The sequence below is a fragment of the Seriola lalandi genome, unplaced genomic scaffold (assembly GCF_002814215.2).
Source record: "Seriola lalandi dorsalis isolate HSWRI2012SDOR001 ecotype SW California unplaced genomic scaffold, Sedor1 jcf7180002054685, whole genome shotgun sequence".
In the NCBI taxonomy this organism is placed as follows: domain Eukaryota; kingdom Metazoa; phylum Chordata; class Actinopteri; order Carangiformes; family Carangidae; genus Seriola; species Seriola lalandi.
The window spans coordinates 467,781-491,221 of NW_019525238.1; the positions used below are offsets into that span (position 1 = coordinate 467,781).

General features: G+C 40.3%; 1 protein-coding gene across 10 annotated transcripts in view; it reads right to left on the reverse strand.

The window, feature by feature from the left end:
- Window positions 1-21,536, reverse strand: part of LOC111667150 (membrane-associated guanylate kinase, WW and PDZ domain-containing protein 1-like) — a 103,158-nt gene extending 81,622 nt beyond the window's left edge. For 5 of the 10 annotated variants that reach the window (XM_087178376.1, XM_023422748.2, XM_023422749.2 and 2 more), the window contains exon 1: window positions 20,725-21,533. In XM_087178376.1, the coding sequence (XP_087034502.1) occupies window positions 20,725-21,022 (298 nt within the window). In that variant the 5' untranslated portion in view covers window positions 21,023-21,533. Of the gene's footprint in view, window positions 1-20,724 lie in introns of all 10 variants that reach the window. The other 5 variants (XM_023422754.2, XM_023422753.2, XM_023422751.2 and 2 more) reach the window with 2 other exon arrangements.
- Window positions 21,537-23,441: the final 1,905 nt, after the last annotated feature.

Here is a 23,441-nt window from a genome sequence, read left to right on the forward strand (position 1 = left end):
AATTAAGCACATACACACCCCCTCTCCTACACACATATATACACACACACATATATATATATATATATATATATATATATATATATATATATATACACACACTCACACACAGCCGCCACAGATATAAAGGTACTGCTTTTAGCTTGCTCTGTGCATGTTCACCACTTAACAGCGGCCGTCTTATTGCTGCCTGCCATGAGCCCTGCAATCAGAGTGGCAGGGGTGGAGAGGAAAAAACAACAATCACAGAGAGGTACACCATAAAGCTCTGGACCGGTCCTCTGCCTTCTTCTTCTATAATTACCTCCATAACCAGCCACACCCAGCGCTGCTTTCATGGTCTTCCCAACTCTAAACCCTCTCAGAGAGCCCAGGGAGCATGGAGAAAGCAGACAGGAGCCCTGAATGAGACAACAATTTACTGCAAATCTCTTTTTCTCAATCGCTATCATGTAAGATCAACAGAAAGCGGCAAGAAAGGCATGAAAAATTAAACATTTAATCGATTAGCTGAATAGTTGGCTTTTTTTTTTTCAATGGATAAACCGATTGATTGTTACAGCTCTGATATACACAATACCAGTATATCTGCAATAAGCATATCTGTGTATCTGATTTATAAGTCTACCTCAACTGAGAATTACATATCAACAGCAACATTTGTAATACAAAAAGTTACCACATTCACAATTTTCTCCTTAAAACATTCATGCTTTCTTATTGTTTTGTCCTCTGACTGTTGGACAAGTCTCATGATAGCTCTGCTGTTGCCATGTGTGACACATTAAACACATTCCAGCATTCGTTAACACTGAAAGGATCCCGAAGGGTTGTATTAGGACTTAGTTTCATTATTGATTAATCTGTCAGTTCTTTCCTCTGTTAATATGCTTTAAAAACTCCATAAAAGATGAACTGATTATCAGTTGTTGATTAATTTCCTCTCAACTGACTCATCAGTTAATGGACTAGACGTTTTTTTTAGCTGCAGAGTGAATCATTTTGTAGACAGGATGTCGCACAGATTTTTAAAAGAGAACACCTCTTGATCAGCTGACGACGAACAAACAAGACAATCTGGTTTCAACTACTGAACATACAAAAATGTATGGATGGTTTATGTTCTGACCCACTTCTCCAGTGCTGTGCTGCTGAGTCAGGGTCAGCAGTGCATGATGGGAGAACTGGTTTGAAGGAAGAGTCACAGACAAAGACACACACACACACACACACACACACACACACACACACACACACACACACACACACACACACAGGCACACACACTGAGCCGAGCAGAGGCGGTATGTTCCGCTCCAGTGCGCTGCATCTGTTCATTGCTAAATATAACCAGAGGAACCGAGGCCTACCGCTCCCTCTGCTCTGTGCTACTAGCTGAGTAGGCCAAAGGATGGAGGAAGAAAAAAGGAGCCACGGAGAAGAAAGAGGAGAAAGAAAGGTTGATGTGATTGTAAAGACTTAAAGAAAAGAGTAAAAGCTTGAAGGAGAGGGTTGGGAGGAGGGTCAGTTTTGAATGATGTGGACACCATCCCACCATCCTGCCTGCACCCAAAAATATTTCAACACAGACTAAACACGGACTGCTATTCCTGTCAAATAGTGGGATACCAAACTCAACACACTCCAGATGGCAGGATCTCTATTCTTATCCACTGGGTTCATTTTTAAGAAAAGGAAAAACACTTCTTTGCGCCATGTTTCTAGAAAATGCACACAAAGCAGCTATTTTAATGTGTCCATTGTATCTTCTTTCCTCCCGTGGGCAACACGTGTAAAAACAGCGAAGCTTCGAGCAGTCTGAATCCTCCCTGTCGCTGATAGAAAGCATCAAGCTGCAGTCGGTATGTGAACATGCCATCAGTTCTAACTGGCTGATTCTGTTAAATGTCATTGCCTGCCTCGCCGTTACACACAAAGGGCCCTTCTGTCATTAAAGTCCCCTCTTTCACAGGAGCCGATGACCACAGGCAATGAGACGGAGATGAGATACACATCCCCAGTCCTTCCCTCCCTCCTTCCCTCCCTCCCTCACTCCCTCCCTCGACTGCTGCCTCAGACTGAAACACATCACACCACAGAGACGAGTGTGTCATCACCAGTCACCTAATATGATGAAACTCACAATAAAACACAAGACAAGAAATTACCACATTAGGCTTGAATTATAGTTTATAGGCATCTGGATGAAGGAGTGGAAAAGGAGAAGCCTTTCCAGTGGGTGTAATAACCACTAATTTGTACCTTGAGGTCTGTAATTGAAGGGGCTTCTTGTGCAGTTGATGTGGCACACAAACAAACCGGCAGAGCTGGTGGAGAGTAGGAGACGGGACATCCAGTGACCTATATATCTGATTTCTCTGCTAATATTAATTAACATACATATGGAACACCCACTTTCACAAAAATAGCTGCTCTAACCAAGGGGCTATCCATCAGATATACAGAGTTGTATGTGGGGAGATATCTGACAGACAGGAGGCCCCACAGGGAGATTCATTATATTAATCTGTCATGTGAATTTCCTCAGTTAGTTGCTATACCAGAATTTTGTGCTGAGAAGAAGAACTATTTCAGAAACGCCAGTCGGGCAAGTTTGTCAGAGGATTTAGCTAATATGCTAAAAATAAATAAATAAAACCTTAAACCAGAAAGTGAGGCAACATTGCAAAGAATTACAGACGGTGGGGGGATAAAAAAAAAAAAAGCAAGAGCGGGGCACACGTCTCAGTCTCTATCAAAACCGTCTGAGAGCAGAGATAACACCCAGCAGACTGACAGCTGGGGATCAACAGCTGAGATAAGATTAAAGAGAGGCCTTAGATCTCAGCCGCCGGCCTTGTTGTTATGATGCTGCAAACCTTCATAGGTGACTATCAGTCCTGCCTCTTCAAACATAATAATCCTCAATGTACATACACATGTTCTGTTTCCTTTTCTTTTCTTTTTTTTAAATTGACAGAATGAGAGACAAAGAAACAGAAAAGAGCAACAGAGAAACCATGAAAGTGACATTGCAAATCATTAAGTGAAAACATTTTTAAAGTTTCAAGTAAAAAGGAGTGTTTTTTAATAAAACCTTTAAATAACACTAAAAGCAGTGAAAACTGATGTCATCTATTTCCTAAATTCCATGCCATGTACGGCCTCCAGCTGTTGGTGATGCAACACGATTGATTCGTCAGGTAAATCTACCAGGTATCCTCATGGGTGACGACATGACAGATGGTGTGGAGAACAGGGGAGTCTGTCCATTTCTGTGAGAGCCGTGCGTAAACAGACACTTGTGCAAATGGACAAACCTCAACCTAAAAAGATAAAAATGGATCTGTAACCAACCAGAGGCACAATGATGAAGATGAAATACAAAACGATCATGACGTTTCCTGCAAAATGTTCACTGTGCCATTAAAAAGACATTTCAAGTGACACAAACCATGTCAAGTGTCTCAGCTCTCCTCGTTGTGCTCAGTGAAGAGACGAAACTAAAGCATCCATTAAACCACTGACATGGCCCGTCTCTGCCTTCAGCGGTCGAACTGCCTCAGATTAAAGGCGAATATGCGTCCGTGTGCGACGTAGGACTGCAGTCACACTTTGTGCTTCCTTTATAAACCGCTCTCAAACCATCAAATATCTGACCTTCAGGCTGTGAGAAATCGCAGATTCTCCTTCACAGCTGGATAGCACCGAACACGGAGATGATTGCGAGACATTTGAGATGGAAGTACAAAAAGGAGATAACCAACAGGTGATGGAGACACAGAAAGAGGGAAAAAGGGGGAAAGAACTGCATGTGAGGCCTTTGAAATAAATGGAGAGATGAAGCGTGGCAGGGAGCTGTGTCATTACGCTGCTGAGCAAAGTGAGTGACGATGAGGATCAGCGATTCTACAAGAAGGAAAGACATTTGAAACTTCTGTGCTTCAACCAAAATGATTTAAACTTTAGTTTCACCATTAGAAGAATTATTAAACGTAGATCTGAAAGGATTAAATTATTTATAGATTGACAGAAAATTTATCAGCAACTAAATCTTAAAAGCAGCTTTTTGAGCGTGAATATGTTAAGCTGTTTGGTTCATAAAAACTCTATTGTGTTTTAAAGTTGAAACAATTACTCGATTAATGGATTAGTTAATTGACAAAAATTAAATCAGTAACTTTTTTGACAATCAATTAAATGTTTCAGTCATTTTTTAAGCAAAAATGCCAGGCATTTTCTGAATTGTGAGAGTAGTTTGTGTTTTGGATCGATGGTCAGATAAAACAAGGAATTTTAAAGATGGCACCATGTGTTCAGCAAAATTATAGACAGTGTTTCACTATTTCTTTACATTTTAACGACCAAACATTTAATTGGGAGTACACTCGTTAGATGAGATGATAATGAGAATAACCATAATAATCATTTATTATAACCCTAGTCTGTTTGCCAATTTAGTTTGGTCCGGTTAGTCTGGTGTGAAAGCTGTCACCTGAACTCTGGTGTGGTCTAATAGATCAGATTGAGTCCACCTGAAAAGTGTGTCAGTCCGCTGAGTTGCAGTCTCAGCTGGCGGTGCTCGTAATCACTTATTTTTCATGAGCTCTTTGTGACAAAGAACATAAATAAACACAAAAGGCAGAGTAAAGAACAAAACGTCACAGTGAATAGTATCTTTTGATTTTTTTGACTTTTGATCAGAAAAAACATGCTATTTGAAGAACGTCTGGTTGGGCCCTGGGAAATCTTGATGGGCATTTTTCACCATCTTCTGATATTGTGAGGACCAAACAAATCATTAAATGATCAAAAAATGAAATGCTAAATAAAATGATTAAAAAAAAGAAAAAGAAAGAAGAAAAGAGAGAAAGAGAGAATGACACAGAAATATCTGGAGTTTTCTGATCAAAGCTGGAAGCTTGTTATCTCCGTACCTCAGTTTCCTCTTCTGCACTGAATATGAAGCACTCAGACAAAATCTTCCATTATGGCTCCTGAGGCACAAGCTGTACCTTTGAAATATGAAGAGACACTGGCAACCATTCCTGCTGACTGTTTGACGAGTATGAAGATGGACAGAAACGTGTTGACAGTTTAAAAATAGATACAATAAAATAAACAGTTGTCTGAATCAGACATGATTACATAATCACGGTTAATATTGATATGTTGAGATCACCAAAATGAGATTAGGCGCTGCTTCCCACTCGTTGCAATTCTGTGTAGTGTTTAATTGTGGTTGCTGTGAGTGCTTTAATGAGGCACTCATTCATTGTGTTTGATGTAACATAATATGTCAAGTCCTTGTCCTCTGAGCTCTCTCATAATGAGGGCCTGTTGTCACCCAGAATCGGCGATCATATATCAGGATACAAGATATCACCCAGAATTAGGATGATTTATAAAGGGATCTGATGGAGCAACATAAACAGTCATCTGGGCCTGTTTAAGGTTTTAAAATGAGGCTGATTTCTCATTTAACACATCCTCTTTTGTTCCTTCTCTGGCCCGCGTGGTATCATCACTCCATTGAAGGCTATTGTCATATGAATGCTAAAACCCGATTAGTAATTCCTTCCTTCCCACGTCCTTCATACTAATGACAAGAAATCCACAAGCGCTGGAGAGACAATAGGACTGGACAATTTCCAGTGCTTACCCAGGCACATTCAAGCCAGTGATGAGTTCAAGGTCTACGAGAAGGAAGGATGTGTATTAATTGTAGCCAAACATAGTGAAGACCTTGTGCCTTTTTAAAAGCATTTCCTGCAAGACAGCCAGTCTGAAAGGTACGATCCACATGGCAGCTTAAATCTGGTAATGGGGTTTTCTTATTTGCACATGACAATACTGACAAGCCTGTAGGGCCGGATAATACATTCATTGTTAGTCAAAGGTGAATGTTTACAGGTTATCTTGGTCTTCTGAATATCTTTTGGTTTTGGACTGTTGAGCAGACAAAACTGGCAGCATCTTTCACTATTTCTGACGTGTTTTAGACCAAATGATGAATCAACTAATCAAGAAAATTATACTAAAAATGTTTCATGAGATGCAACGCTACAATATTCATTTGGCAAAATGTATTATTTATCCAATTTATTTGTGACCAAACTATCCTGTCTCTCTCTCGCTGCTACTCTAATAAAAGCATAGAAAAGCCCCAAAAAGATTTATAAGCAGTGTGCAAACAATTAATCCGTGGTTTATTAGACACTCTTATGTAGTTGCAAATATAGATTAGAACATTTGTTTATTCATGTATTTGTCAACTACAGTAACTCTTCTTGTGAAGCATTCATACTGTATGTGTATGAATAACAGACGATATAATATTACAGTTTTAATAATATATATACATATATATATACATAATATATATTTATGTTGTAATTTACCACTTAAGTAACCACTAACTTTTGATTATTTAACATTAAGAAGAGGAAGATTAAACCGCATGGCTAAATGCCACAAGCGGTAAGTGAGAAAATATCTTATTTCATTTTATTTAGGTGAACCAACCATTTAAAAGCTGTTCAGTCTATAACATTGGAAATCACCAGGATTCAGTTACAAACAGATGCAGTCTTTGGAAACTTTCTTTAAAATTTAAAACTTTGTTTGCAAAGTCAAGGATGCTCCAAGCCTCTGACATTCAATATTTGAGAGTTGGCTGCCAAGAAGCATCGCAGCCATGAAGTATGGCTTCACAAATCAAAAGGCAAACAGTTACCAAACATAGTTTCCTTGAACACGCCGATGTGGAGTGTTTTCAGAGCAGTCCCTGGCTGCAAATGCATCAGAGGGTGATGACAACTTCAGGGAGGACTAAATGCTCTGAGCCAGTGTTGCATCTCTGCTGGGAATCAATCTTTCCAAAACATTTGGAGGTCATGTAAAATACACACTTTGTTGTTCATAGACTAAAAATGCCAAATCACCAATAACATTTGCTTTAGCTTTTCTCAGTGTATTAAACTGTCATCCAGTCTCCTGTTGTTTCATCCTAACAAATGACAAATGTTCATATTACAGCCAAACCACAGTCCTGCCCTTTATCTCACCCTGCCTGACCTGCTCAGCACAAAGTATTTCTCCTCTCTCTGCACTCCCCCACTACCACCACCACCACCACCACACCTCAACACTCGCACAGCCAGACGCTGCCAACTTCTGATCAACAGCTGCATCCCAAGGTCACTCCCTCCCTGGGACAGACAGAAGCTTGCAAACAGTCCCAGACGGTAACAGAACAAATCTCAGCTGCGTTTGAGTTGGAGGATACCATGTATATGTGTTTCAGCGTTGAGGACCAGCAGAAACGGATACTTACCTTTTATCATCTTGTTGAGGAGCGTTTTAAAAATACGCCTCTGTCTCTGCTCCTCATTTTAAAAAACTTATCTGAAGACATTGCAGTTAGATTATGGCATTTGCAGTGACGGTTTACTGATTAAACAGGCTCAGCTACCATATATAACCTCACGCTGAAGCTCTATATTGAGAACAAAGACAAACATCAAAGAATAAAACATTGTTTTCCTTTCGGAGAGCTCAATGAGATTTGAGTCAGCTTCAGGTCAAGTTTACAAAAGGCAGCATAGCACAAGATAAGATGGAGAGAGAGTTACACAAGTTAAGTGTTCAAAGTAAATTTAGCTGACACCAATGGCTCAAGAAAAATGTTTCCATCATTATCTCACTTTGTCAAAGAGTCTAAATTTACTCAGTGATTCAGAGCCACAGCTGGAAGAAAAACAGCTTGTGATTTGATAGGCGGAGGCATGTGTCAGATTGTGGTAGATTTGTATGTAAAAGCCAGAGGACCGAAGGAAAATGCTGGTTTTTGAGAAGGCTCATGTAATGTGTTTACTCGCTGGTCACGACCACAGAGCCAGACATGACTTTTGTAGAGCAGGACGGCAGAGACATTAAACAAATAGGAAGAGTTTCTATATGTCTGTAAGAGGATAGGATCTGTGCAGGTTTTTAATTAGAGGAGAAATTGTGTCAATTAATATGTCAACATTAGCAATTTTGATAATCAATTAGTCTCTTAAACCTGCCATAACTGATTTGGTTGGCCACTTGGGGGCAGCAGAAAAAAGTTGTGAATAAGTTGTGAATCTCCTGTAAAAACTGACGCTGTGCGTCATCTGAACAAGGACTTTATTACAGCCTGTGTTTACGTTTTATTGTTAGGCGACCTCTAGCAGCTGTAGTAATTATGACTGGAGCAAAGGAGGAATATCAGGACGTAGTAGAAAGAGCGACAAAGTTCACATTATCTGGAGTAGCTTGGGTCAGTGACAAAACACAGGACTTTGACACGAGTGTTCACCAACTTTAACTGTAGTGGTATTTTTTGTAACCATGACAACCAAGTTCTGCTACATGAGATGTAGTAGGGGCAGGAGCGGCTCCTATATGGACACACACAACTTTAAAAATTGGTGGATTTGCTGGTGTGAATACAACAATGACATACGATCACCTTTTACGATGACACGGTGAACTTGTGTGTATCAAGTCATTTAATAAGAAAAACTGCCAAACATCAAATGGATCCTCCACCAGTTTTACATATGAAGTTGAGTTTACTTGTCATGATGAGTTCCCCTCAGTTTTTAATGCTATTGAGTTGCATTATGGGAAATGGAGGATCCATGGAGCAAAATAGAGTATAAAAGTCAGGATGTCTTGGCCCCTGCTGCTTTGATTTTGACCAGTCTTTTTTAAAATTTGTCTGACAATATTATGGAAGTGCAATGTTAAATCACAGCAATCCAGCTTCTCACATGTGAGGATAAATCATAAAATACTTAAAGAAAGTATTATCTTCTTTAAAAGATAAAGATGTTTTCAGGTTGGTGTAGGATTATTAGATTATCTGGTTAGTGTTGGAGTCTAAACAAAAAAAAAAATCAATTAATCAAATCTGAAACAGCGACTGTAATAAAAAATTAAAAAATTTAAAAAAAGAGCTGTTACGGGTTTTAAATCTCACACTGAATTTCTGCTCTGCATGACAGTGTAGCAGTGTAGTTAAACACTAACTCCCTCACAACATAGAACAAATCCAAGACATTTGATTTCCTTACCGGTATACGTCAACATTGTTCTGTTAAGTGAGCAATTTCACTGTACGATGAGGAAAAAACAATTGTGGTGCATAGCATGTATAGAGCAAAAGCCACATCATTTCAGAGAAAAACAACTATAACACAGTGGCAGGTTGGGGATTGATCAGCCCGTAGTGCCAGTCAACAGAGAGATGTCTTATGGGTGTTATGCAGATGAGTTCCAGCTGTGCACACAGCTGTTTACATGCAACACATCAATCACGCAGTGTGAAGCTGCTAAACACGTACACTCTGAAGTGGCGTTGATTTTTCTATATTAAAGCTTTGTCAATTTTTCAAAAATAGTAGCTGCAACCTTTTCTGTCATTATTGTGGTGGTTTGATTTGTGCACCTTCAAGAAGCTGAAGGGCACTACGACTTCCCCTATGACACTAATCACCTTCATTGTTGGAATTTTTTTCTTTGCTACTGTGACTAACTTAAACCACCACAACCGGAACAGTCTTCAAGCTTCTTGACAGTAATGAGAACATCAGATGGAGGAAGCCAGTTCCTGTAAAGCTGCTTTGATTTAGATAAGACGTCCTTCCACCTGCCACAAGTTGCAGATGTATGATTGTGAATGCATGAGATACTGTGGATGCTGCGACACACACACACACACACACACACACACACACAAACACACACACACACACACACACACACACAAACACCAGAGCTCATAAAGGAACCTCAGAGGCTCCTCTCCACCTGTTTGAAGTTGTCAGTCCTCTGGTGTGATTTAACTTTTTCACCTTTTCACTCTGGGAACAAGATCATGGGAAAACTAGTCAGGTTCCTCTAAAGCTCAAAGATCAAAGCCAGCTCTGTTTGCTGACTCTAGTCTCTGTGTATATGGTTGTGATTAGGTGTTACATCTCTGTGAACCGCAACAGCTGAAGGAAGATAATGATATATCAATATGACCAAAAAAAAAAACACAGTCACACATAATGTTTTGTACTCACAAACACTCCAATATGTTATCTGATGAAGGCCCTGTTGCGTAGAGGAGGCTTGAAATCCTGATCAAACTGAACGTCAAATTTTACTCGCCAAGGCGCTGCAGTTTACAGAGAACAAAGTAAATAAACAGACTTTAACACCTGAAATCTCACATTCACATAACATCACTAACGCTAGCGGGTCACTTCCTTGCAACTTCAAAATAAAAACATCTCTGAATGTAAATCATGAAACTACACCAAAGTGCCGGTTAAGACCACAAGCGTGTGGCAGTTTATCAGATAACTTTGATCGAACATATAACAAGTTAAAGAAAGCTTTGGCATCCTCTGTGCTTTCTGCGCTAGAGGACGTTCAACTTTCCCAAGAAACATCCTCTGCAACACAGGAAGTGATCCATTTTAAAAGATTTGTGAGGACACAATGGTGCTATGTTTGGGGAAAACATAAGAAAGTCTACTAGAATAAACAAAGAAACGTCAGTCTGCACTGAATCTTTATATATATATATATATATATATATATATATACAGTATGTTCCTGGCAAAAGCTCCTTCCACATTTTAATGCTGCTGAGTCAACACAGTATGCCTAAATCTGACAAAAAATAAAACTTATGTATGTAAATTGTCCATGTAAATGTAAACACTGTTCTCCACAAAAATACTACAGTGATGGATACATTTTAAAATACTGCAAAAACAGTGTTTTACAATTGAGCTTTTAGAGCATAATGAAAATCAAAGCTACGGAGAGTGGACTTTAGTAGGGCTGTAATTAAGATTAATTTTCATTACTGATTATTTTAGCAATGTATCATTTCATCTGCGTAAAATTTTAAAATTGTGAGAGATGGCCATCACAGTTTTCAAAATCCCAAAGTAACATCTTCAAATTCCTTGTTTTGTCCCAGTAACAGTTTAACTTTTTTCTTGAATATTAACTCAAATTATTACATTTTACAGTATAAATAATTACATTATTGTTAAATGAACACAGTTGGAAGCAGAAATAGTTAAAACATAGTGTACTTTTTGTATTCAAATAAATAATTTTGCTTTTAAATGTCTCCTCGTATCCTTTTATTAAGGAAAAACACATAATTTGATAATTTTTCATTGCAACCCTAAAGTTCTTTATATGCTCCTAAATTTTTCATTTTAGCAAACGTTCCTCCGGAAAAAGTGTGTGTCAACCACTGAGGCTGCATGCCTTCTAAACCAAACACAACTGGACACATCTGGACTTTGTTTACTGGAGCAGATATGATAGCTGATTTCTCTGAGGATATTCCAGGATAGTATTTAATGTGAAAACTTCTCACATAATGAATGAATTGAAGAAATGCTGATTCCTTGCCAATTTGTTGGTTAAAGATGTATTGTATTAAGGATGAAAGTGCCCAGAATCATGTTCATTTTTCAGTCATTTTTCTCTTGTCATCTTCTTCCTCGTTGTTCTGTTGTTTCAGTCTTTGGCAGAAGCCATTTCCAAGTCTGAGCGAGTTAACCTCATACAACTTAGATCACCAACCCTTTAAGTTGCCCCACCCATGTCAGAGGATGGAACGTGGGTAAAACTAAAAAAGCAAAGTACACGTCAAATAAATATGGTTTCTTTCTTTTTTGGTAGTTCTTATCACGCTGATGTTCTATTATTTGTTCAAGTTTGGTTCTAATTAGTTATTTGATGCTATAATAATGGGGTGTGACATCAAGATTGACAAGTGTGATTGACTCAGGCTCATGTATGGGCGGGACCTCGATACGCATCTCCACTACTGCGTAGTCATCAATAGTGCAAGATGGCAGCGCCCGTATCCAGGATATTTCGGCTTCACTTTTGTACAGTGGGGGGGGAGTGGCGATGCGTCCTGCATCTCCATATACACTCACTGATATTAACTAGTAGTTGCGCTGCCAATAGAAATCCTTCACAGCATCACATCCTTCTTACAGTGCTGGTGCAGTTATCGCTGCAGCACCACAAAGGTAAAACTAAGGATAAGGTTACTCATAAACCGCATTTAGTTTTTCTCTACTTATTTGGCTTTTGTGATGCCTTAGAAATGATTACTGGCCGTCGGAAGTTGAGTTGCAGGATAACATGTTTCAGATTAAACAGCAGTGTTAACATTAGTGTCAGGATATCAGATGATAGTGCATAAAGCGTTTTATACACTGGTAAACCGAGCAGGGTCGGGTCAGCCTCTCAAGAGCTTATGAGCAACCTGAATCTCTGGAGATTGACAGACTAGGAGGAGGGGAAGGATAGAGAGATCAGCAGCATGAAAAATCCTTTAAGGATCATCTGCAAACCTTCCACCTTGGCTAAACAACACACCAAGGTTCATATGATAAGAATAATGTCACAAGAGCGGCGGCATTTTATTTTACATGAGTACAGATGATTCCTTTATAGGCTAGAAATATTTTAAATCCTTCTCCAGATTGTGAAAACTATCTTGATGACAGAGGAGCTTTGGGAAAAGTAGAACGTTTCTCACACTATATGTTATTTGCATCTGACAGAAGGTGTAATTACCAAGCCAAGAACCACAACAAAACCAAAGAAGCAGGCTAAAAGTAGAACTATGATGTGTATAAAACAGAGTCTGTAATGGTGCGTAATCCCTTCCAGATGTGTGAATCTAGGAGGAGCACAGCTTAAATGTCAATTTATCTCCACTATATGAGAATCCCTTGCAGTAAGCATGTGTGTGTGCCTCTGTGTGTGTGTGTGTGTGTGTGTGTGTGTGTGTGTGTGTGTGGTTGATTGACTCAGTAGCATGTGTTAGTGTGTAGGTCACTGCACGTGCATGTTAGTGAGGCAGAGAGAGAGAGTGACTGAGCGAGAGAAGCGTACGATAAGCTCTTAAAGCTGTATACCAGTATTTTTTGCTTTCCTGGATCACCTGATTGAAAGCATCATATTCTTGCAGGCAGGGAGGAGACAGTCAAGAGCACAGAGAGGAGAAGAGAAAAAACAACACTGAAGCTTTCATGCTGACGAGCTGTGCTTACAGCAAGGGAACCTCACCTGTGGGAGGTGGAGCAGAAGCACCTTAGCCACAGTACTGCATATGTCGCAAAAGCTTTCAGCCATTCAGTCAACTGTGGGTTTACATTTTGATCAGCTTAAAGAGACATTCTTGCCTTGACTAACCTAATCTAAAATTTCAGCCACACTAGCAGCATGACTTCAGTCAGTCCACCACTTTGGTTCACACTGAAATAACCTGATGATGGATTGCCATGAGTTTTCTCCCAGTGACATCATCATGTCACATTTTGAATGTGTCTAATACTTTAGTTTATGACCTAATAACAGCTCTATCTTTTGTTAGTTCCTGAAATGTTGTTTTTGACCTGAACGTTGTTGTTCATGCCGCAGATTTTGATTAAACTCCCTGTCACAACTCACATACTGGATACATGCATAAACAGATGCAAATACATCGAGGCAGGGAAAATTTACAGTGTACATTTCTCCCTGTTTTTGTTTGTTATTATAATTACTCATTGTAATTGACCTATTTGGGAAAACTGCTCAGACAAGCTCGGAAACCATCTGTCGACATGGAGAGCGGCAAAAGCCTTGTAATGAGTTCACTAACATTTTATTTTTCAAAAGCCTTATTTAAGAAGGAGGGGTACACAAACAGGTGATACACTGAAAATGGACAAAGAGAGGAAAAGAAACTTTGGCTATAATGGCAGCCTAGCACACACCAACAGGGAACGTATGCTCCAAATAAACTTCCACAGATTATTTAAGACACGTTTAAAGCTGATCAATTAACTGTTACATCATTTTGATTTAGTGTTTTTATGGCAGAATTATCATTTAAATACAAGCAGATGCTTATGTAGATTAAATAAGAGATTTCTTTTAAATAAGAACAGTTTTGCATCTCTAGTTGTTTCTTCTTTTGTGTCTCTTGGACTTTTCAAAAGAAATGTAAACAGTCACTTCAAACTTGAAAGAGGCTCTGACACATGGGCTCCCATCCATGCGCCTCATAAGCCCATTCAGTAATCCTTCCATGTATGTATTTCATATTCATACATAATGGAGAATTGGCAATAGGACAATATTTCCATTAGGGTTAGATGATAAGTGATTGTCTTGATACAGTCCAACCCAAATATCACAATATACAATATTTATTTGTCACATGCAAAGGTAATGTACAGTAAGCAAAGTGACATGAGGGTCAGACTTGGCATTTCCATTTAACTTTTATTTCACACTTATAATGGGTTTAGATGATAACTACATCTGGTGACTAGCAACATGTTCAGGCTGCTAACAAGAACAGTGAGTTCAGTTTATCAGTTTATTCCTGGCGTCCATCACTTACACTCTGCAGTGACGTCACCATTTGAGCCGTTTTGAGCTGGAACACAACTGTAGGCAGCCAAAACATTCAGGTGTAAATATTTCTGAAATCATCCAGTTGAGTTTCACTTCAATCTCCACCACAGACAAACATACAGTACTTTAGAAACCAAGAGGGCTCTCCATGTTTGTTACCGATACTGACATGCGGTGGAGGAGTATCTTTTCATGAACCTACTGTACAAACATGGACTTCTTTATCAGCTGGAGCATTCCTTTCAAGCTGAGGTCATTATTGAAATTTAAGCTTCTTCTTTACATATGAGCACCGCTGAGAAATTCACAATCTGAACACACTCTGACGCTACCTGAAACACAGCTGAATTATTCTCTAAATGAAACAACATCTGGGTGTGTATGTATGGACACACAGGGTCAGACGAGACTTCCTGCTTCCCTGTGGGGTAACACCTGTTTTCTGCACTATTAAAATGATGCATGTCTCCATCCAGCTTTCAGTGAAACACACACACACACACACACACATACACACACACACACACACGCACACACACTAAACTTCCAGTTCATATTAACTTAGACAAACACCTGGGAGTTACTTGAAGTCCTCCCAGATCATATTCTTCATTAATTTATAATTTTGTCTTCCTGATTGTTCAGACTCTAAATCTACTGTGTCATTCTCGCTCTCTTGTACTGGGAGAGGGATCCCTCCTTTTTCCTTGTCATACTGCTGTACAGATTATGAAGCCCCTTGAGGCAAATTTGTGATTTTTGATATCTGATATCTGGCTATATAAATAAAATTTGACTTGGCCTTAAAAAGGACTTTACTCAGCTAAAATTCAGTCTATACCTGGCAAAATGTTTGATTTAAATCAGGAACTATGTGATTAAAGTAAATAAACATTTGGTTTGATGCCCAGTCTAAACACACTATTATAAAAATTTGTAAAAATGCATATTGTAAGACACTGCACAAAAAAAAAATACACGGCTACAGCTAAGTAAATGGAAAATACAAGAATGAGTTCCTCTGCCTGTCTGTGTTTCATTCCAGCCTCATTGTTACAACACCTGAGGCAAAGCGTTTGAATTACACAGCCGTTTGTTCAAGCTTAAATGACACAAGCTGCTTGTGTGTGGGGGTACTGCCTCTGCACTGGTATGCTGCCATTGTTAGCAGCGATAGGGAGTCACTTCATAAAGGCACTAAAAGCGTCTAAATAGCTGTATTCACATTTACCCATGTGAATATGGCTATTTGAACATTTTCTTATAACGTCAATCTCTCGGTCAGTGAGACAGTTTGAGCGCAAGAAAGGGTGAAAGAGGGAAAGATAACAACACACGGAACGTCTGAGAGGCCTCAGAGCTGGCTAAAAGACAGTGCACATAAAGCAACAGTGGTTGAGGCTGGAAAAGGAAAAGCAGAGGGTACAGAGAGGAGGAGGAGAGATAGCCTCAGGATTCATGTCACAAGCCTATGACAAACCTTCCAGGGATATACTCATGCAGGCGGATACACTTAATCAAGACTGACAAAGTCCTCATACTTAAGAAAGTGTAAGGGACTTGCATTCTGGGACAAGCACATCACCAAAGAGATGTGTGTCTGCAAAGCCCTCACATCCTCTGGATGAGTGTAAGCCTTCTTAACCACACACAAAAGTCACAGACATAATTTCAGTGACACAAATTAGTGCAATCTTTACATAACAGATTCAGTTTTAAGATGCACAAAAATCAAAGAGCCCGAAATGAAAAGTTTGACTGAAATTGAAATTGACTTTTGCTTAGAAATCGCTACATACATCATCAGGGTTTTTGCACTTACATGGTCAAAACTGTAATTAACAAAAACAAGACATTTTGAATTTTTTTAATTCTTCTGCAGCTTCCTACTGGACATTTGTGTTGTCCACAGAGTGGAATACAAGCTTAACAGCACAATGGGCGGGTCCTAGCAGACATTAGGAGTACAGGGCTACGACATGCTCCACATAAATGATAGAGCACCACAGTAGGTGACACTACATCGGCAACTCTAAAATATCGGTCAGCTGTTTCCATGGGAAATGCACACCCAGATGCTCAAAGCTTGGACTGTTTCCACAAATATTTCCAAAAAGAGGTTTGAAAAATGGAAAAATATCAGTTCAGCGTCAAAGAACAGAAAAATATTTGTCTTAATTTCCCTTTTTCCTTGTGTACAGGATAACAGGAAACAGTTCAGTACCACGTTGATTTGCTTTTTGCCTTGCTGCCTATTCTAAAGCCACAGTGTAGCGTAAGCAATAGTGACCCTTGAAGTTGGTACACTCTCTGTGAGTTTGGTTCAAGAACACTTAAGCAGGACAGATGCTTACTATCCTGAAGGTTTGAATGATTAAACAGATGGTCTTCCATTTCACTATACCACCCTGTCTCCAAGGATTGAGCAAGGGTGACAGGAGAAAGGAGAACTCTGGGCATAAAAGTCTGACTGCTTCATCGGGCCAATTGTCCCGGAGCTCAGACTGACACGTGGCCAAACCCAGCCATGATCAGAGCATCATAAACCTTCAGACCATTTAGGCGCTGGAGGGGTTTGTGAGTCACTTAAAAAGATAAAAAACTCAAGTGGAAAGAAGAATGTCCAAGTTGTAAAACAAAGCAACTAAAACAGCATTATTCTCACCTGTATTGATTTCCTATCATCAGTGTACAGAATATTTCAGCCTCAAAAGCATATACCGTCTACTCGTTACAACTGTCAGTCTAATAACATTATATAACCTTCTGCACAACCTTTGCACCTTCACGGACACACCACTGTTATCAGGTGCTCAATAAATACAGAAAGGACAAGAGAATGACGACAAAACCTTTCAACTCGGGGCTGGGTTCAGCTGCTGTGAAAATATAAGTGCTACACAGGTGGATCAAAGTTTTAATAAGTCTGAAAGTGTGACCTCTGTGTACTTTGACCTCAACATCATGCCATACTATAAATCTAGTCATCATTCACCTGGGCCTCTGTAAACAAAGTCTGATTGTTGTTATATATATATATATATGAAGTAACCACAGCCCATTGGAAAAAGGAAAATATGTTGCACAGTCACTGAGCGTATTTGTCTTTAATGTGTGCTTTGTGAGTATGTATCAGCCAGAGCTTTTCTAACTGTTAATGGGGGTTACTGTGGGAGAGACATTAAGCAAAGACGTTACATGAGGTCAAAAGGAAAGGTGCATGCCATTGTTCTAAAAACAACAGGAAGTCAGTTATTGTAATTTTGCCCCCTTACCGACACGTTTATTCCGCAGTTGAAGTTGCATGTGACTCCACTGTACTGCATGTGACACACATACAGTAACTCCTGGAGGCAAGTAAAGTACTTTAAAAACCCTTCATGCCCCACTCTGAATCAAAATTCATCCGCTACTACGTCTCAGACTCAGTCAAATCTGAACAGAAGGACATGGCAAATGGACTGAACTTTTCTAGTCTTATAAACCACTCAAAACACTTTGCAATACTTGCCACATTCACCCATTCACACATCACATCCATACACACTGATGATGATACACTGATGGAACAGCCATCAAAGGCAATTTGAGGTTCAGTATCTTGCCCATTGACACTTTGACACCAGGTATCGAACCACCGACTTTCTGATTAGTGCCAACAGGAACTGCTAATAGCTAATTCAGCATACTTTTAACGGTGCACTATACACACTAGGTCTATGAGATTAAAAGACAAACACGTACAGTCATAAATCTACCATAGAAACATTTCAATCATGCATTTGTTGTATAAATAAGAAGCTCTCTCACATCGCTTTCATTCTATCCCAATCTGAAGTGTTTACAGAGATTAATAAAAAGTCCTGAGTCAAAACCACAGGAGTGTAATATTCCACCTTCTCCACAGGAATGCTCAGAACCTCAGGTGGCTTTTCTTTCTGCATTCCTCAGTGGGAGAAACACACCTGTGGGCGCTGTAGTACACCACAGCAGAGGCCCGGCTACCTGCACACACTGATAGGGTTTCCACGTGCAGTGCAGAGGTGATGTGGGCTCCTGTAATAAGAGCCCCAGCTCTCTACAGAGAAGAGAGATCCAATCTATCCCGCCAGCCTGTCTTCTGGTCTGGGACAGCTTGGATCGCCGTCCCAGGCCGGCTCTGCATGGGAGCCCAGCAGCACAATGGAGGTCTTGTGAGCTGCTCAGATAGTTGAAGAATATCCTTCTCTTTTAATTAAAAACGAGGACAATCTGCTGACTCAAGCTAGAAACTAATGACAAAGCCATGAAGACGGCTCAGGATATCTTTAATGCATACGGTCAGAGGGTTGCAGCAGGGTTTAAAAGTACAAACTGTTCAGAATAATTACAAAACTGTGGACATTAAAGATGTCCCATGGTGCAAGCCTGGTCTGATTATGTCTAACAAACGGCTGTTCTGCAAACACAAAGCAGCATTAGTGCTGAGCTCTTGTCCCAGGGGTCGAGACTTCAGCTTCAGAGGTCAAGCGTCGATTGTGCAGCCACTAATGGACGAACAGTACACTAGAAAGGCCGTGATGCTACACTGAAACTAAACCGTGTGTTATATAACGCTGTTAATGATTTTCCCCTGAGAAGAGGCAAGCCTTGTCAAATGTTGTGTAAGTGTGTGAGTGAGGGAATGAAACAGACACGTGACGTGAAACATACAAACGTCTGACTAAAAATTCAAATTCAACAGTATACATGCAATATTCACACCGGCATCACAGAACATCCAGATTTGGCCGGCATGGCAAACAACAAAAGCCACGCACAGTACACCGGAGACGGAAAGAGAGGAAAGTTTGAGTCTGCGGCTGTGTCCTGCTCCCTCTGGTTCTCTCTCAGACAGATGCAGACGCAGCAGACCGTGGGCAATGGGTCAAGCTCATCTAACACACAGGGAGCACTTCCAGAAATAACCCCATCTGCCCATGAGTGGCGTCTCGCTCGCTCAAACAATGGCCTCTCCTTCGGTTTACATAAACACTACATTAATTTACAGAGAGAAGTAGGGCTGGAACGATTAGCTGAGTGATCAATTTTCTTTTACAACACCTGTTGTTTTCTCAAGCAAAAAATTGTTTTGTCTTATGTAACAGTAAACTGGGTTAACGGGTAAAAGGGTTTTTGGCTGTTGGTGGCAAAAACAGGACGTCCGAGGACATCCCTTTGGATTCTGACAAATTGAGATTTGGCATTTATTCATCTGTTTTTTTTGACATTTCATAAACCAAACAATTTCTCCATAAAGTGAAAAAATTCTCAACCGATTAACTGACGATGAAAATTAAAGTTACTAAAAAAGAAGCACTGTGAGAATTTATGGGAGACCCTCAGCAGCGAAAATACCAACCCACATAAAGTGACACAGGCCTTCAAACCTTAGGCTGAGAGAGTATGAATCAAAAGTGAGGATGTAATTACGATTATTTCCATTATCAGTTAATCTGCTGATTGTTTTCTCGATTCATTGATAACTCCATAAAATAGACTGAAAATAAAGAGCAATATCCACCCCACTTCCTCAGAGTCCAAGGTGCTTTATTTGTCTTGTTTTGTCTGACCAACAGCGTAAAACCCAAAGATATTCAGTTTACTATGAAATAAAACAGAATTTTATGGGGCATTTTTGCTTGGAGAATTACTTAAACACTTAATTGATTATTTTTCTGACAGCTTGATAACTAATCATTGCAGCTCTAATCAAAAGTTTGGGCTTTTGCTTCATTCACATGTCAGATAAGGAGCATGGCAGTAGACGCTGTGTGCTATAGATGAAGCTCTGGAGCAGCACTCACTGTAGGTGGCCTAATCTGTGACCCTGTAGGTCCGACCCAGAGTGGCTTTAGCCATGTTAGACAAATGAGGGCAGGAGAACTGTCAGGGCAGCTTCATGTCAAAGCCTGTGAAAACTCCAGGCTGCTGTGGGGAGAATCTGAGCAGCAGCAGCAGCAGCAGCAGCATTGCTCCGCTGCCCTACTTCACACAAATCACACAAATTGTTATGTGCTTATAATGCTGTGCCACATGGCAATTATGAAACATCTTCCACTGGGATTTCTAAACTCTTTTGTGTTTGTTTGTTAATATCCCACTTACACTTTCTTTCTTTCTTTCTGCCACACACACACACACACACACACACACACACACACACACACACACACACACACACACACACATGCTGGTGACATTATTTGGGGGCCTGAGTCATGGTTCTCTTACCTTGACGCACAGTTTTCAACCTGACAGGACCTTTGCAGCACTTCATCAAAGTTAAAATATCATAAAGGGGTAATCCAGACACAGACAGCCCCTCAACCTCCAGGAGCAGCTCCCCCTCGCAGAGTTTACCGTCCTGGTAAACCACAGCATCCTCTCTAAGTTGCCCAATGTATGGAAACTCTCCATTCTCCGCTCCGCCGCGCAGCTCCACATTCAGCTCCCCACACGCGTCCCGGACAACCGCGCTCTCGTTCACTTTGGTAATCCAGTGGTTCTTCTTCTGAATGACTTTTGACATGATGACTCAGGTCCAACCAAACCCGTTAGTTCCGCGGAATGGTGTCAAAATCAGCCGATGCCATAGCACTGAGGTAGTCCCCACAGTAAGTCAGTAAACTTCAGGGTGTCTCTCTAAGTTGGAACATTTTCATCCTCCTCCTGAACCAAGGCATGCTGCTCCCTCCGCGTGCAAATATCCCGGTGGATCAAAATGCAGGTTGTTGTTGTTTCTGATGTTGTTTCCGCATCTTCAACAACAACACACGCGCTGACTCCTCGCTGTGGGATCTAATCCGCTCTCTGATTGCCCGCTTTACATTCAAACACCCTTCTCCTCATTAATCTTCTAGTTGTGCTTCATCTTCTGTCGATGGTTCCTCCCCAACTCTGTTTTTTTTTAACTTTCCAGGAGACGAAAAGTGTTACTGTTCACGTAGCCCGTGAGCAGGTTGGGCTGTTCACACACGGCCAGCGGCTCCTTTAAGCAGGTAACGCGACAAGTTCATCCTATTTGCTCCTGCGCTCGGGATGGAGAAATAGTGGGAGGGGGGCGCATGCGTCCAGCTGCTACTCCACGAGGGAGAATCCTACCCTTGCCCACACCTACCGGGTCCTAAGGCTCCTCCCCACCCGCCGGCCTGCACGCGTTTCCAAACGGATTACAGCGGTCTCTGCGTTTAATCCCCCAGGAGCCGCAGCCAGTAGCAATTCTTTATTCATAAATAATAAAAACACACCGCAGGGACCCGGTTTTTTCTTAGAGCTGCAGGTTTATTAAGGTTGTTGGCCCAGACTCCAAACAGCGGGTGACTCCTGAGGAGCGCTTAACTGATTGGTTAATTGTATTCAGTCACACTTTATTTGTGTTTTTACAGGAAATTGAAATTCAGCTTCACATTTAGCGTCTGCATTTGCATTAATTTGTTCAACAGCATATAAACACACATTATACAATCCCTAGCACAGACTAAAGAAAAACTTAACTTCACTGTTTGCAGTGGGACAGAACAGCCGCCGGGTTGGTCTGACCCACGTGCTGAGTTGTTCATTTGACCCAACCATGCTGAGTTAGATATTAACCATATGCTGGGTTATTTCCTGTCTCATTGCCTTGATACTTTATATTTAATAATAACAGTAGCCTATGATATATACCAATTATTAAATGTACGTTTCGCAATTTTCCTGCCAAAACAAGTTATTATGCATGAACACAAATGTAGATAATATACAGTACAACACACTGCATGCTAGAGAAACTCCCAGGTGGGGAGGCACTGCTTAGTGTAAATAGTAGCTTGGACTGAAAATTGTATAATTTTTAATATTAATATATTATTGATGTAATTGACATTAAAACACACAAGCCCAAGCTCCCACACAGCTATGTTGCACACACCTGATTTTACAGGCGTAGTGTTTAGTGAATACATGATATTGATTGGAAGCTCATATTAATAAATACACCATATTACTATGGTGAACATCCGTGGTGCTAATTAGAGGGGCTGTAGATAAAACACCAGACCGATTTAGCCATCAGCAACTTCAGTCATGCCCCTGTGTTTAAGAGCATTAGGCAGTGTTGTCATAAAAATCAGCCCCATATGAAATAGCTGGCAACTGAACTATCTCTGAAGGTAATTTAGGGCCAGAATGTTTGAAAGCAAAACATAAACTGAATGAAAAGCAAAACAAAACTCCTGAGTGGTGGGTCTGAAGACTTATCCCCCTCTATTGTAGATGGATGTGGGAAGCAGAGTTAATACGACCTTCAGTGCTCTCTCACCTTTAACAACTACACAACTTGAGCATAATACATAGTGTTGCATTAACATTTAAATAGTACGCTCTATATGACAAATTATTCCTGGTGTTGATTGGTGCCTATAAGTGTATTTACTGTATAGTCTACATAATGACAAGAATTTTTTGTAACATCTTACAATGGATCGCAGACGCAGAGGGAAGCAGAGGAGACATAACCTACTGTTAACACGGAGCTCACTGGAGTAAAGACGTGATGTTGTGAGTCCAAAAATGGCTAAAATGCTGCAAGTAGGTCTTTCTCGGCTCTAAGGCAAACAGCATAGTTGTATTTACCAACTGATACTGTTTAACAAAAGTCTGAAATACAGTCTATTTTCAAAAATAAACTTCTTTCAATTGTATTTTTTTTTGGATTATGACATATTACTATAAGAAATAACTTAGCTGGTGACCTGTCATCCAACACTAAGTGTAGTTTCCCTCTCGCTGCATACACTGTACGTAAGTATTCTGTCACAGATAGCAGCCCAGTTTGCAACACGTTTTCCCCCCTGCCTCAGGATAAAACTGCTGGAAGTCTTATGACATCTGATAAACTCTGAAAACATGGAAAACAAATGTAACAAAAACAAATGTGTCTGAAGAAATGATATGGGCTTGCAGGAAGC